The 15,992-nt window shown below is 35.0% G+C and overlaps 1 protein-coding gene across 1 annotated transcript in view; it reads left to right on the plus strand.

The window, feature by feature from the left end:
• Positions 1-15,992, plus strand: part of LOC136029409 (steroid hormone receptor ERR2-like) — a gene marked incomplete at its 5' end in the record, with an annotated part of 141,863 nt that continues 125,871 nt past the window's right edge. Inside the window, 2 exon segments of the mRNA XM_065707776.1 lie at positions 1-143; positions 14,505-14,634. Coding sequence (XP_065563848.1) covers positions 1-143; positions 14,505-14,634 — 273 coding nt within the window.

Here is a 15,992-nt window from a genome sequence, read left to right on the forward strand (position 1 = left end):
TGATAAATCTTGGGAGTGCTTTTGAAGTCAGTTCATCTCTTATGGAAGATCCAGTTGTACAAAACTCTGTTATGACGGCAGATGAATTGGATGGTAGTGCATATTGCTCCTCAACCACAAACTCAACTGGGCCCATTTCAGAAGTAAGTGAATTTGCATTCAAAGGGTTCTTGTTAAAATCAGTACTGGGTCAGTGCCCTTAGGGTTCTAAAATTGAGGAGGTAGCTTGCTATTGGTATAACTGCTACCCAGGAAATTCAAATGCAACTAAAATAAAGGATATAGTTTGCTAATTCTAATATGTTATATAAAGGAGGCAGCTTACTAGTGCAATGTCTGGTGTCAAAAAAATTCAAAGTTAAGTGAAATCATGTATGTGGTTTACCCTATTGAAATTGTAGTTTATTAGAACCATGGACATAGTACCTTATTCAAATGGAAAGAATTATACAGATTAGATGACAACATATAAATTTTGATTTTCTACCATCTTTTCACTCTTTGCTTGAAAAAAGAGAAGAGGGCTTTTCTGTAGACGTAATCATTAATCAGTTGTAAAATTTGTTTAATCTGGATACTTTCTTTTAGATTTATTTTTGACTTATTCACGTACTTTATTTTTTAGTTCTGACAGACTTTTAAGTTAATCTCTAATGGGAAGGGGACAGGGAAGCTTCATCTAATCTCTTAATTAGACCAACCCTGATTACTGTATACCCCTAATACTTCGGGGTTCTGAAAAAAATATTTTTCTTAGAAAGCGTTGCTTCCAATAAGATGTGTCCCAAGTTTTATATCATTTATATTACTGACTTCAGTTTTCCTAGCATGCCAGTTTGAACAGGCCAGGTACCAATATAAAACTTATACACATGAAGTCGCTATGCCCTATATATTCTTTAGTTTAACCTCAAAAGTCCCCAGAGTGCACATTCGGATAGCAAAACTGAATTTGGAATTCAGCTGGAAATGAATTATGGGACTCGGTACTTTTTTGCTTTTTTTTTTAAATTGAATTACAGCGTGTGCCAAGTCTAACAATGCGATTCTCTACAGTCCTGTTAAAATATTTATATTTGCGTCGAATAAGTCAGATATCTCTGCTTCAAAGACCTGTTTATTTGTGTATTGTTTCTACACTTGTATAAAGACGATACTGACAATTGGTCACCTAATCATATTGATGGGCTTAGAAGTCTGCGAAACAACCACTTACGTGATCACTTATCTTGAACCAACGACTTGCTTAGTGCCTTGAGTTTGGAGAAAGACTTAACCCCCCACAGATCCCGGGGAAAGGGCTGCAAGTTATGAACTTTGGCCATTGTTTACATATAGTATTGGTTATTGGGAAGTATACAGACGTTTTCAGAGGGGATTTTTTCTGGTGGTGGGGAGGGCTTACGTGAGAGGATCTTTCCATGGAAGGATTTATCATGGAGAAAGAAAATTTCCATGAAGGGGGCGCTGGACTCTCCAGCATTATTTAAAAAACAACGAGAATTTAAATAAAAAAAAAGTTTTTTCAACTGAAAGTAAGGAGTAACATTAAAACTTAAACGAATTGAAATTATTATGTATATGAGGAGGTTCTTCCTCTCCTCAATACCTCACGTTTTACACTAAAGCGTTTTTAGTAATTTCAAAAGAGCTATTTATTCTGGTTAAGCGGCGTTTGTGATTCAGGGGTCATTCTTAAGGAATTGGAACATAATTCGAACTTTAGTGTTAAGAGCGAGGTATTGACGAGGGGGCAAACCCCCTCATATACGTAATAAAAATATACTAATATAGAAGTTCGTTACGTAAGTTTATTTTGAAAGTTACGTATATTTATTACTAATAAAAACGTTCGTAAATAAAATGAAAAGTTCTAGTGGCCCTTTTAAGTGACCAAAAAACTAGAGGGAGACTAGGCCCCCTCACCCGTCCCTTTTCTTCTCAAAACCGTCCACTCAAAACCTTGAGAAAGCCAATTAGTAAAAAAAATTAATATGCAAATTTCGTTTTAATTATTTATGTACGTTGAGCCAAAATCAAAACCTGCATTAATTCAAAAACGTTCAGAAATTCAATAAAAAAAGTATTTTTTAACTGAAAGTAAGGAGCGACACTAAGCCTAAAATGAACAGAAATTATTCCGTATATGGAAGGGGTTGTCCCCTCCTCAATACCCCGCTCTTTACGCTAAAGTTTGACTTTTTCTCATAACTCTACTTTTTAAAGCAATAAAAAACTTCTATTTCAGCATCTTTATTTGCTAGGCTTTGCCTAAATGACTGCATGTCGGACTTAACCGTATCTTGCTTTGAAAAAACACTATCCTGGTGAGCTTTGATCGAAGATTGATCAGTAGAAGTTGAAATCAGGCGTTCCTTCAAGTCCGTAATTGTTTTTTTCAAAGGATGATTGGGTCACAGGCGATGTTGAATATGCTTGCTATAATAGCTACTCAGGAGAAACTTTAGCCTAGAAAAACATGAGACGAAAATTTACACGCAAGGGGGGAAATATTAACCCTCCCCCACTTTCCAAAAGACACCCACACTTTAATTTTGAAGAATTACTTTCGAAAATGAAAACCAACTCCTTGTGGACAGGAGAAAGAAAAGTAGATTTTAGTAGCCTAAAAAGTGGTGAAAAGAAAAAGCGAATTAGTTCTAATGGCCTATAAACTTTGACAGTTCCTAAGTATGAATTACTAATATAACTTCGAGCGAACGTAATTAAACAGATTCTAACATACTTTCTACACTTCTCATTGTAAGAATCTGTTTTGCTACTTTCAAAAAAGATACTTGTCAAGAGTTTGATTTCAGGAAGCCAAAAATGACAAAGAAATTTCGTTTGAAAGCAATCTAGTGCTCTAAAACTTAAGTACTTGTAGTTTCTTAAAACCAAATAGCTATGTGAAACAAAACGTGAGCGGGAAGACCTTTGAAGTAAATATTTATAACAAGTTGTAATTACCTGTGGTTTATTTTCGAAAAACTGTTGCTTACTAAATTCTTTGTTTTCATTAACGCACATAGGTGTTCAAAATAGCACATATTTGCTAATCATAAAACAAATGGAAAAAGCAAGCACTTTCAAATTACAATTCCACATTGAAACTGAAAACGATAAGAAACTGCGGTATGTATTAGGCTGCTATTGCATTTTTGAGGGGAACAAAAATTGTCATTTAGTACTTGTAAGGGTTTTATTCTCCAATTGCCTCTTAAAAGATTTGAACTGAAAAATATATATTTTTAGAAAATACATTCAAATGTATTCAAAGTAAATGCGAATAAATAAGTCCTTTAATTCTTGAGCGATTATTATTTTTTTATTAAAAAAAAAAAAAAATTTTTTTAGTACATGTTTAAAAGCTTTTAGCCTCAAAATTTTGAAGGATGAGTTAAAAAAAAGAAAACAGAGAAGTTTGTTGTGTGTAAGTGGACGCGGAGCAAGTAGGGTTACAAACCCGATGATTTTAAGTTTGTCATTTTCCCCACTATCTATGATCTAACACGGATTACTTGTAATATAAGTTTTAACAGAATTAAAAATAAAAAAAGACGAAGAGGGCAACATGTTTACGGTCGGAAATTTCTCATTTTAGGAAAAATAGTCTATATTTCCCGTTTTGGAGAATATATTATTTGCTACAAACTATATTCTTTGCCCTGCTTTTTATGATTTTTTTTTAAACAATAAGATTTTTTCTAGAATGAAGGTGATGACAATAAATCTTCTTATATTGCTCGTATTGTTCATCTTCCTCGAGAGATTCGTAATTGGGGGTATGTATTTATCCAGCTTTATCCAGCAAAAGCTTTATCCAGCATTGGATTACTCCTATACGCGGTAATGTCTCAGCAAAAGCTGTCGCCATATTCTTTGTCTTTTTGGAAAACACTCATTTGATTTCAGGCAGACGCTAAATGCAAATTGCTTTTACTATTAACTAGTGATGTTTGAAACTAGAGATTATTATACATTTTACAACTACGGGTATTCGAAAAGAAGGTTTTCCTTTTTTGTTTCATTTTGAACATTTTTGCCAAAAATAAGCTTTCCTCACTTTGAAATCAAGCCCCTATCTACTTACTGAATCAAGCCTTCAATACTTTTCAGATATTGTAAATAGCTGAAGATCCCATGATGTCATCTTAAAGACTCGGTAAAAAAAAATGTCAATATAGATGGCACTATTCTCTTCAGGATTTAACATTACTGCGGGGCCCCAACGGTGTCAAAAATGTTAATAAAGCTATCCACAAAGTTAATAAACCTTTTTACTCGTATAATTTTATTGACTTTGTTACTGTCGGGAAAATTTTGATCTTCATTCAATGTTTTCAAGAAAGTCTACAAAGTTCAGCCAGTAGTAGAAGACATATGGAAAATTTCAAATTAAACCAAACACAAATAAGTGTTTACATATATAATATTGTACACTTGTTTAAATATTTTGCTTGGTAAAACAAGGTTAGAAAAAAAAAATTCATCTAAGCCTTGATTATTAAAAAGGAAAAAATACTTAAGAAGATGGTTTTCTCAGCTCTGCGTCTGATTAATTTAGGAATTTACAACGAAATATTACTGTAAAGTCAAAAATGTGAAATTTTTGAGCGGGACAAATTTTACGGTGCGCATTTTCATGAAATACTTTATTAACCTTGATGCCACCATGAGAGCCCTGCATAAAGCCATTTTCGGATAGAATGTTGTAAATTGTGAAAAGTAAAAACGACCTAGCGACATCGCTTCATCACCTTCTGCCATCATGTCTCATTAACAAAAAATTCTCTGAATCTTCACTACAGAATGTCATAAAATAACCTATTCCTTTAACATCCATCTAAAATAAAATGCGACTGTTACTAAGACCTGAACAGGAAGCTTTTATTTATTTCAAACCAGATTTTACTCGTCTAAAGAGTGAAATTTGACTTCGGTCAGAACCTCGCTGTAGAATGATGTCAAGAGCGACGTAACTGCAATCTACTAACTGCAGAATGTTGCTGAAATTGTGTTGTGTACATGACAAGTGAGAAACGTTTCATACTTGTCTAATAATTAATAACTTGAAAATAATTTTTTGCCAACAACGTTAAGTATATTGAAGCTTAAACTTTGAGCACAATTTTGCTGTAAAAAAAAGTTTGTCAACACTAACCGAAACAGAGCTGAATCAAATTTTGATTAAATAAAAACAAAACAAGTTTTTTAAATGAAAGTAAGGAGCGATATTAAAACTTAAAACGAACAGAAATTACTCCGTATATGAAAGGGACTTTTCCTCCTCGACGCCTCGCTCTTTACGCTAAAGTTTGACTCTTTCTCTTAACTCTACTTCTTAAAACAGTAAAAAACTTTAGCGTAAAGAGCGGGGCGTTGAGGATTAAGTAGCCCCTTTCATATACGAAGTAATTTCTGTTCGTTTTATGTTTTAATATCGCTCATTACTTTCATTTAAAAAACTTGTTTTTTTTATTTAATTTCTGGACGTTTTTTAATTAATGCATGTTTTGATCCTGGCTCTCCGCGCATAAATAGTTAAAACGAAATTTGCATATTGTTTTTTTTTTTGGATAAATGGCTTTCTCATAGTTTTAATCGGAAGATTTTGAGAAAAAAAGAAGCAAGGGAGGAAGCCTAATTGTCTTCCAATTTTTTCATTAGTAAAAAATATACATAATTAACGAATTAACTTACGTAACGAACTTCTATATTCGTCAGTTTTTATTGCGTACTAGCTGTTGGGGTGGCGCTTTGCGCCACCCCAACACCTAGTTGGTGGGGGTGCTTCGTGCCCCCCCAAGCCCCCCGCGCGCGTAAGTCGTTACGCGCCATATTAGTTACGCGCCATATTAGTTACGCGCCATTGTAGTTGTGTCCCTGTGTCCCACCTGTGAAAATAGATGGATATATATATGTTTTTAACTACGTAAAACTTGCGAATATACAACATTCTTCGCTGTCCCATTGTCTGTCCATATAAATAGATTGTCAGGTTTACCGACTCTTGAACATGCAACATATAATTGTCCATGGGAAAACAATCCGTATTCAGATCTATACCGCATTTTTCTAACGATTGAGCTTTGTTGATGGTGATTGCTAATCGAACATTCCCTGTGTCCCCGTCGTCATTTATATATCCCCCTGTGCCCCCCGGCGTCCCCGTTGTAGTTGTGTCCCTGTGTCCCGGTATCCCAGTCTGTAATTTCTCTTTGACTGTCCCGGTCGTCATTTATATTCCCTCTGTCCTGGTGTCCCGGTTGTCATTTGTGTCCCGGTGTCCCTGTCTGTAATTTCTCTTTGAGTGTCCCGGTCGTCATTTGTGTTTTTTATATATATAGAAGATATAATCTGGCGTAACAGACATAACAGACATACAACTTATATATATATATATATATATATATATATATATATATATATATATATATATATATATATATATATATATATATATATATATATATATATATATATGTATATATACATATGAGGGGGTTCACCCCACGTCGATACCTTGCTCTTTACACTAAAGCTTAAATTCTCTCCCAATTCCGTAAGAATGACCCTTGAATTACAAAGGCCGTAGAATAAATAGTTGAAATTACTAAAAATACTTTAGCGTAAAGAGTGAGGTATTGTATGACTTTTAGGGAGTGTTTTCCCCTATTTTCTAAAATGAGGCAAATTTTCTCAGGCTTGTAACTTTTGATAGGTAAGACTAATCTTGATGAAAGTTATATATTTAAAAACAAAATTAAAATTCGATTTTTTTTATGTAACTATTAGTATCAAAATTCCATTTTTTAGAGTTTCGGTTACTATTGAGCCGGGTCGCTCCTCACTACAGTTCGTTACCACGAACTGTTTGATAAGTGAAGACAATTTTTTTGCTTCGGACGATGTGAAATCCTGGCACTGGAGGTGAAATCTAATTTCAGTCAGATTATATGATAAAACTGCTATGAGAGTGAATTTACTACCACCTAGTGACCCCCTAATGCACCTTAAATTGTGTCATTTCCTTGACGGATAACAAGTTTTACGCTCGAACCAAAAACTTGAAATTACTCTATTTTTGCGTTAAAAAAATATATAACAGGATTATTAGTTATTAAGCTCAAAAGCTGTTAGCAGTTTGATAGTATCTCAATCTCCTTTCCAAAAAATCACAAGCCTTTGACAACGTTGTCATAAGCTCTCTATTTAAATGCCAGTGTCAACACCGATAATGTCACGAAAGATAAGTAGCTTTTTTCCTTGGATAGTTAGCTGTGTTTACAACCGAAAACGTTTGTTTAAGTTTAGTACCTTGTTAACGCATAAATAGAGGATTTATTGACTTGAGAAAGGATTGATGTCAAATATCAATTTGCGTCTAAGGTAATCAATCATTTTGTTTACATTGTATACAAGATTTCTGAAATGAAGTAATCGTATTTAAAATGGGTGATTTTGCTTTTGAAAAAAGGAGTAAATGAAATAAACTTAGTTTCTCAGTTTCTTGAATTTTAGTTTCATCCATCCGATAAATGTCACAGGCGACGATAAATCATTGGTCATTTAGGAATGATATAAGATTGGCAAGTAAAGCAGGATAATAATACGAAAGCTGGGGGAGGGGTGTAACTTCTAGGATTATGATTGTCTCACGGACTTGACTACTACTACTAAAGGGTCTTTTCAGTACTAGCCCGCTTAAGACCTATATTTTTCCTCATCCATCCACTCTGCTTGGAGTTCCGCTCTTTATTCTCTCTCTTTATTCTCTCGCTCTTTATTTATTTAGCTCTTTTATTTATCGCTCTTTATTCTCTCTCTTGAAACTTTCAATTCCTTAAAATCTTCTGCTAAATCTTTTTTTTCAAGTTTTTAGACGCCAAACTTGTTTCTGTTGGAACCTGGTTGCATCGCCAAAAAGTAAAATTTTTGGTGCCGATTGGAAATTGTACAAAAGCGCAATTGCCAAAAAGAGTCTAACGCCACAAATCGTTACGCTGGCCAACATACATCCATGGATATTTTTCTTGAATCCAGTTGAAACTTAAGAGATAAAATTTGTTTTTGGAGGCACAGGTGAATCCAGGGGGGCTGGAGGAAACCCCGGGCCCCCTAAGATTTTTGTTTACCCACATTCCTTGTTTTATTTTTATGTTTTTTTACTTTTTTTGAAATAAATTTGTTAATTTGGTCAATTATTTGGATTTTGCTTATTGGTGCCCTTGTCACTTCCCCCCCCCCTCCCCAAAGGTTTCGCACTAGATTCACCCCTGTTTTGGAGGAAATACTTATAAATGAATACCGAAGAAGCTGTCATATACATGTTTAGATGGTATCGAAACAGGGATAGCACTGGGTGATCCCAGGAACAGTGCCTTGGTCCAAATTTTCGATATGGCAATTGTGCTTACTAAAAGCACAATTTTCAATAGCCTGTAATTCTTCATCTGTAAACCCTTGGAGTCTGTGCCTTTTTTTCAGTACAGGCCTAGACAGTGGAATTAGGCCAGACTCTTCTGCTCAACAGTCACTAAAAAAAGATACCTAAACCTATCCTAAGTCAGTTCCTTCAGAAAATATCTAGAATATTTCTGTCATCATTATTTTTCTCGACCATTATTATCAATTGTCTTTACCGGGCTTCTAGAATCCTAATACTAGTTTTAAGACTTCTCCCTCTATCCTTAAAAATTTATTGGAGTTCTGAAAAAATACCCCGAGCCTTGGCAATTGTACCTTTCATTTCTTATATCCACTTATATAACTGGGTTCAATTGGGAGGGGAGACAAGTTCCCTAGATTTTTCGCCCCAATAGATTTTGAAAAATACTTTTGTTACGAGGGATTTTCATTGAAAAATGCTTTTTTCGGTATTTTCATTAAAGGATTTAAAAATGAAAAATGTATCCCTCCCCGTGGTTTTGAAAAATATATTTCCCCTCCCGCTTGAGTTTTTGTGTTTTGATGGCTCTGACCTTCCTTACTAATAATGGTGCCTGAGTAGGTAAAAGTATCTAATTATTATATCCTGTAATTTTCGAATATGATCTCCTCATATACATTTATTGCCGATTCAAGTTACGTTTCTCAAAATTAATTTCGAACCCTACCTACACATCGGAGCTTCTCAAAACCTTAAAAATGATTTGTTTTAGAGCACTGTTTACCCTTAAAGCTGAAATTTTCTGCATATCTAAATCTAGGGATGTTTCATCTGTCCATTCATTTCCATGTTTCCTCATATACTCTGCCGAATTCCTTTGGAAAAATTCTTCAAACTAATCCATTTGAACGGAGACAAAATGCTACCCTGCTTAACTTCTGACTCCACACCAAACCAGATATTAGCTTTACCTCCTACCGACATCCCCCACAGTATTACTTTCATACAACATAGTGTGTATTTTGACTTACTTAATTGGTATAGCATACAAGGCTAACATTTACTAGAGCTGTTCTGTCTTAGGAATGAAAGGAATGCTCATAATATATAAACCTTGAGACTTAACGGGTCTGACTATTTAAATATATAATTCATTAATCTATAACGTGTCAACTTTTTCAACATTTTCTATCTTTCTATGGCACTTGGTATTAACCAAGTGACATATAGCAATCGCAAATTCTGTCGGTCTGTCTGTCGGTCCCGGTTTTGCTACTTTAGGCACTTCCTGGTAAGCTAGGACGATGAAATTTGACAGGCGTATCAGGGACCGGACCAAATTAAATTGGAAATAGTCGTTTTCCCGATATGACCATCTGGAGGGGGAGAGTGGGGGGCCGGTTAATTTGGAAAAAATAGAAAATATGAAGTATTTTCAACGAACGGTTGATCAGATCTTAATGAAATTTGATGTTTGGAAGGATATCGTGTCTTAGAGCTGTTATTTTAAATCCCGACCGGATCTGGTGACATTGGGGGGGGGGAGTTGGGAGGGGGAAACCTAAAATCTCGGAAAACACTTACATTGGAGGGATCAGGATGAAACTTGGTGAGAAAAATAAGCACAAGTCCTAGATACATATTTGACATAACCGGAACAGATCTGCTCTCTTTGAGGTAGTTAGGGGGGGGGGAGGGTTAATTCTGAAAATTAGAAAAATGAGGTATTTTTAACTTAAGAACGGGTGATCGGATCTCAATGAAGTTTGAAATTTAGAAGGATATTGTGTCTCAAAGCTCTTATTTTCAATCCCGGCCGGATCTGGTGACATTGGGGGAGTTTGGGGGGGGGACCTAATATCATGGAAAACGCTTAGATTGGAGGGATCGGGATGAAACTTGGTGATAAAAATAAGCAAAAGTCTTAGATGCGTGATTGACATAATTGGAACGGATCTGCTCTTTTGGGGGGTGGGGGAGGTTTAATTCTGAAAAATTAGAAAAAATGACGTATTTTTAACTTACGAAGGAGTGATCGGATCTTCATGAAACTTTATATTTAGAAGGATCTCGTAACTCAGATCTCCTATTTTAAATCTCAACCGGATCCAGTGTCATTGGGGGGGGGCAATTGGGGGGGGGGGCAGAAATCTTAGAAAACACTTAAAGCAGAGAGATCAGGATGAAACTTGGTGGGAAGAATAAAAACAAGTCCAAGATACATGACTGACATAACAATACCAGATCCGCTCCGGATTCGGCGACATTGGGGGGAGTTGGGGGGAACCTAAAATCTTGGAAAACACTTAGGGTGGAGGGATCGGGATGACCTGTCTAAGATACGTGACTGACATAACCGGACTGGATCTGCTCTCTTTGGTGGAGTTGAGGGGGGGGGGTAATTTGGAAAAATGAGGTATTTGTAACTTACGAACGGGTGACCAGATCTTAATGAAATTTGATATTTCTGACCAGATCCTCTGACATTGGGGGGGGGGGGGAGTTGGAGGGGGAAACCAGAATTCTTGGAAAACGTGAACATTGGGGTATTTTTATCTTACGAACAGGTAATTGGATCTTAATGAAACTTATATATATATATATATATATATATATATATATATATATATATATATATATATATATATATATATATATATATATATATATATATATATATATATATATATATATATATATATATATATATATAGAAGGATCTTATGTCTCAGATGCTTCATTTTCGACTGGAATTGGATCTGGGGACATAGGGGGTTGGAGGAGGGAAACAGAAATCTTGGAAAACGCTTAGAGTGGAGAGATCGGGATTAAACTTGATGGGAAGAATAAGCACAAGTTCTAGATACGTGATTGACATAATTGGAACAGATTTGTTCTCTTTGGAGCACCTGAGGGGGTGTTAATTTGGAAAAATTAGAAAAATTGAGGTATTTTTAACTTAAGAAAGGGAGACCGGATCTTAATGAAATTTGAAATTTACTAGGAATTTATGTCTCAGAGCTCTTATTTCAAATCCTGACCAGATCTGTTGACATTGGGAGGAGTTGGAAGGGCAAATCTTGGAAAACGCTTGGAGTGGAGGAATCGGGATGAAGCTTGGTGGATAGAATAAGCAAATGTCCTTGATACGTGATTGACGTAACCGTACTAGATTCACTCTCTTTGGAGGAGTGGGGGGGGAGGGTTTCAGTGATTTGGTGAGTTTGGTGCTTCTGGACATGCTAGGACGATGAAAATTGGTAGGCGTCTCAGGGAGCTGCACAAATTGACTTGATAAAGTCGTTTTCCCAGATTCAACCATCTGGGGGGCTAAAGGGAGAGGAAAAATTTGAAAAAATGAGGTATTTATAACTTACGATTGGGTGATCAGATCTTAATGAATTTTGATATTTAGAAGGACATCGTGACTCAGAGCTCTTATTTTAAATCCCGACCGGCATCAAACCTCTGATCAAACAGTTCGTGGTAATGAACTGTAGTAAGGAGCAACCCGGCTCAATAGTAACCGAAACTCTAAAAAATGGAATTGTGATACAAATAGTTACATCAAAAGAATTGAATTTAAATTCTGATTTTAAATATATAAGTTTTATCAAGATCAATTATACCCATCAAAAGTTACGAGCCTGAGAAAATTTGCCTCATTTTAGAAAATAGGGGGAAATACCCCCTAAAAGTCATACAGTCTTAACGAAAATCACACCATCAGATTCAGCGTATCAGAAAACTTTATTGTAGAAGTTTCAAGCTTCTATCTACAAAAATGTGGAATTTCGCATTTTTTGCCAGAAGACAGATCATGGATGCGTGTTTATTTGTTTTTTTGTTTTTTGTTTGTTTTTTTTCCCAGGGGTGATCGTATCGACTGAGTGGTCCTAGAATGTCGCGAGAGGGCTCATTCTAACGAAAATTAAAAGTTCTAGTGCCCTTTTTAAGTTACCAAAAAAAATTGGACGGCACATAGCCCCCCTTCCACGCTCATGTTTACCCAAACGTCACCGGATCAGAATTCTGAGATGGCCATTTTATTCACTATAGTCGAAAAACCTAATAACTATGTCTTTAGGGACGAATTACTCCCCCGCAGTCCCCGTGGGAGGGGCTGCAAGTTACAAACTTTGACCTGTGTTTACATATAGTAATGGTTACTAGGAAGTGTACAGACGTTTTCAGGGGGATTTTTTTGGTTTAGGGGGGAGAGTGGAGGGGGGGTTATGTTAGAAGATATTTATATGGAGAAACTTCTCATGGGGGAAGAGAATTTCAATGAAGGGGGCGCAGGATTTTCTAGCGTTATTTAAAAAAAACAATGAAAAAATAAATATGAAAAGTTTTTTCTACTGAAAGTAAGGAGCAGCATTAAAATTTAAAACGAACAAAAATTATTACGCATATGAGGGGTCTACCTCCTTGTTATACCTCACTCTTTACGCTAAAGTATTTTTAGTAATTTCAAGTATTTATTCTTCGGCCTTTGTGATTCAGAGGTCATTCTTAAGGAATTGGGACAAAATTTAAGCTTTAGTGTAACGAGCGAGGTATCGACGAGGGTTGAACCCCCTTCATATACGCAATAAAAACATACGAATATAGAAGTTCGTTACGTAAGTTAATTCATAAGTTACGTATATTTTTTACCAATGAAAACGTTTGTAATAAATTAATAGTTCTAGTTGCTTTTTTAAGTAATCAAAAATGGAGGGCAACTAGGCCTCCTCCCTCGCTCCTTTTTTCTCAAAATTTTCCGATTATTTGCAGTTAATCGATATCCAAATTTCGTTTTAATTATTTATGTGCGGAGAGCCAAGATCAAAACATGCATTAATTCAAAAACGTCCAGAATTTAAATAAAAAAACTAGTTTTTTTAAATGAAAGTAAGGAGCAACATTAAAACTTAAAACGAACAGGAATTACTCCGTATATGAAAGGGGCTTTTCCTCCTCAGCGCCCCGCTCTTTACGCTAAAGTTTCTTACTGTTTTAAAAATAGAGTTAAGAGAGAGAGTCGAACTTTAGCGTAAAGAGCGGGGCGTTGAGGAGGAAAAGCCCCTTTCATATAAGGAGTAATTTCTGTTCGTTTTAATTGTTAATGTTACTCCTTACTTTCATTTAAAAAAACTTGTTTTTTTTATTTAATTTTCCTTTTAAATCAATCTATTGATTCTTAGAATTTTGTTAGAGATCATACCATATGAGCTCTTGGCTCTTAGCTCTTCTTGCCTCGTCACAAGTGCCATATGAGCTCTTAGCTCTTGTTTTCTAAAACAACACTATGAGATGTTTACAGGGTTGCCACACCTAGTGATTCATCACTATTTCTGGGGATTTCTTATATTGCTTAAAAACAAAAAAATCGACTAAATCAGTACATAAATCACTAAACTGTTGAAAGAAATCACTAAATCAACCCAAAAAATCACCAAAATCTAGTGATTTTTTTCCTCCTCGGGTGGCAACCCTGGAGGTTTACGCTTGCTTACGAACAAGCTAATATAGGCTTACTTTTGACTTGTGCAACATTTTGGTTCTAAAACGATCTTCCAAGTCTTACATATATCTGTAATTGTTGTCAAACTAGTTTGCCCAAAGAAAAAAAACATTCTTTTCGAATTTTATACCCTATCTCCAGATTAAAGGACTAAGTTTTTTCTCTAATCTAGAAAAATTGAAATTACATTTCGAATTGTAGCATTTTTTAGTCAAGTCTACCCAATTCGGGACAATTCTGATCTATATCTATGTTCTATTTGGATATTTTATTCAAATCATTAAAAAAAAAAAAAAAGCTCACCTTTTATGCTCAATTATTTTTATAGCCTTTTGCACTCTGAAAAAAAAAAGTTTTTTTTACGTGTAGTTAAGATACTTGCTTGTAGCTTACATGATCCCTTTTGGCCCTGAAAAAACGTTTGTTTTATGTGTAGTTAAGATACTTCCTTTTGGCTTACATGATCCCTTTTATACTCTGGAAAAAAGTTTGTTTTATGTGTAGTTAAGATACTTGCTTGTGGCTTACGTGATCCTTTTTGACTCTGAAAAACTCTTTCAAGTGTTACATATTGTTCAATAATCGTAATCGTTGTCATTTTAGACTAGTCTGCTCAAAGAGGAGGAAGCCCCTAAAAGACTATGCTTAGTCTGTGGAGACTTTGCCTCGGGTTTTCATTATGGTGTCGCTTCGTGTGAAGCCTGCAAAGCTTTCTTTAAGAGAACAATACAAGGTATTTAAATTACAAGTTTGTGTATTTCCTTTGGATTTTATATTAAACTTGGGTCAATTTTAATGAGGAAACGTGTTAAAGTTGATGGGTACCGTTTATTTGAATTAATTGAAAAGGGAATTCCAAAAAGGTATTTTTCGAAGGAAAATAAAGAACGGTATTAAAACGTAAAACGAGCAGAAATAAAGTCACATAGTTAGTCAAACTTAAAAGATACAGACATTAGTATGAATGAATATGTAAAACCAAAAATGGACGGAAACGAAGATGAATTAACGTCAAACTTGACAATGAAGGATAAGGATGAGTTAAAGAAACACTATTGCTTGGTTAAATAATTTTAATCAAGCTTGTGTTCTTCTTGGAGGTTTCCCGCCATTTTTTAGAATTCCGCAAGTTTTCTTAGGTTAACGAATTATATATACAACTCAAATTTACTTTATAATTCCAACACATCTAGAGCTAGCATGAAAATTGGATTCTTTGAACATATATATTTTGGTTTCAAACTTTCGTCACTTTGAGTATCGTTTAAAGTGAAACATTTAGGAAAATCTCAGCCTATATTGCGTTCAGCCTATATTTCTTGGGCACTTGGTTACTTATCTTTGCCGTTTTTGGTGATAAAGGTCCCACCACCTCAAAAGTTAAAGTTAGGAGGTTCCACACCCCTTGACGTTTGGCTTTTCAATTATGAAACACTTATCTGCTTTGCATTAATTCTGATGAAGAAATGTGATTTAAGTTTTATTCATTGGACAGGAGGGGGAAGCAGATAATTTTTTGGGGAAATATTCCAAAAGAAGTTTTCTACCCTCTTGTAAAGTTATTCTCTATATTTACACATGTTAAGTTTTTTTTTTTAGGAGTGTAATTTACTCCCCCTTTTCGAAACAGTGTCTGTCCCTGTTCAAATATATTTGTAAGTTATCAGTTTTATTGAACGTTAAATACTGAACTTAATTTAATTTTGGGTTCTTGTTCATTATTAAATAAAAAAAAAAACAGTTTTTTTTTAACTGAAAGTAAGGAGCAATATTAAAACTTAAAACGAACAGAAATTATTCCGTATATGGAAGGGGTTGCTCCCTCGTCAACCCTTCGCTCTTTACGCTAAAGTTTTTTATTTTTAAAAAGCAGAGTCGTGAGAAAGAGTCGAACTTCAGTGTAAAGAGCGAGGCGTTGAAGAGGGAGCAACCCCTTCCATATACGGAATAATTTCTGTTCGTTTTAAGTATTAATATTGCTCCTTACTTTCAGTAAAAAAAACTTGTTTTTTTTTATTTAATTTCTGAACGTTTTTGAATTAATGCATATTTTGATTTTGGCTCTCCGCAAAGGAATAATTAAAACGAAAT

Source organism: Artemia franciscana, chromosome 7 (assembly GCF_032884065.1).
Source record: "Artemia franciscana chromosome 7, ASM3288406v1, whole genome shotgun sequence".
Classification (NCBI taxonomy): Eukaryota; Metazoa; Arthropoda; class Branchiopoda; order Anostraca; family Artemiidae; genus Artemia; species Artemia franciscana.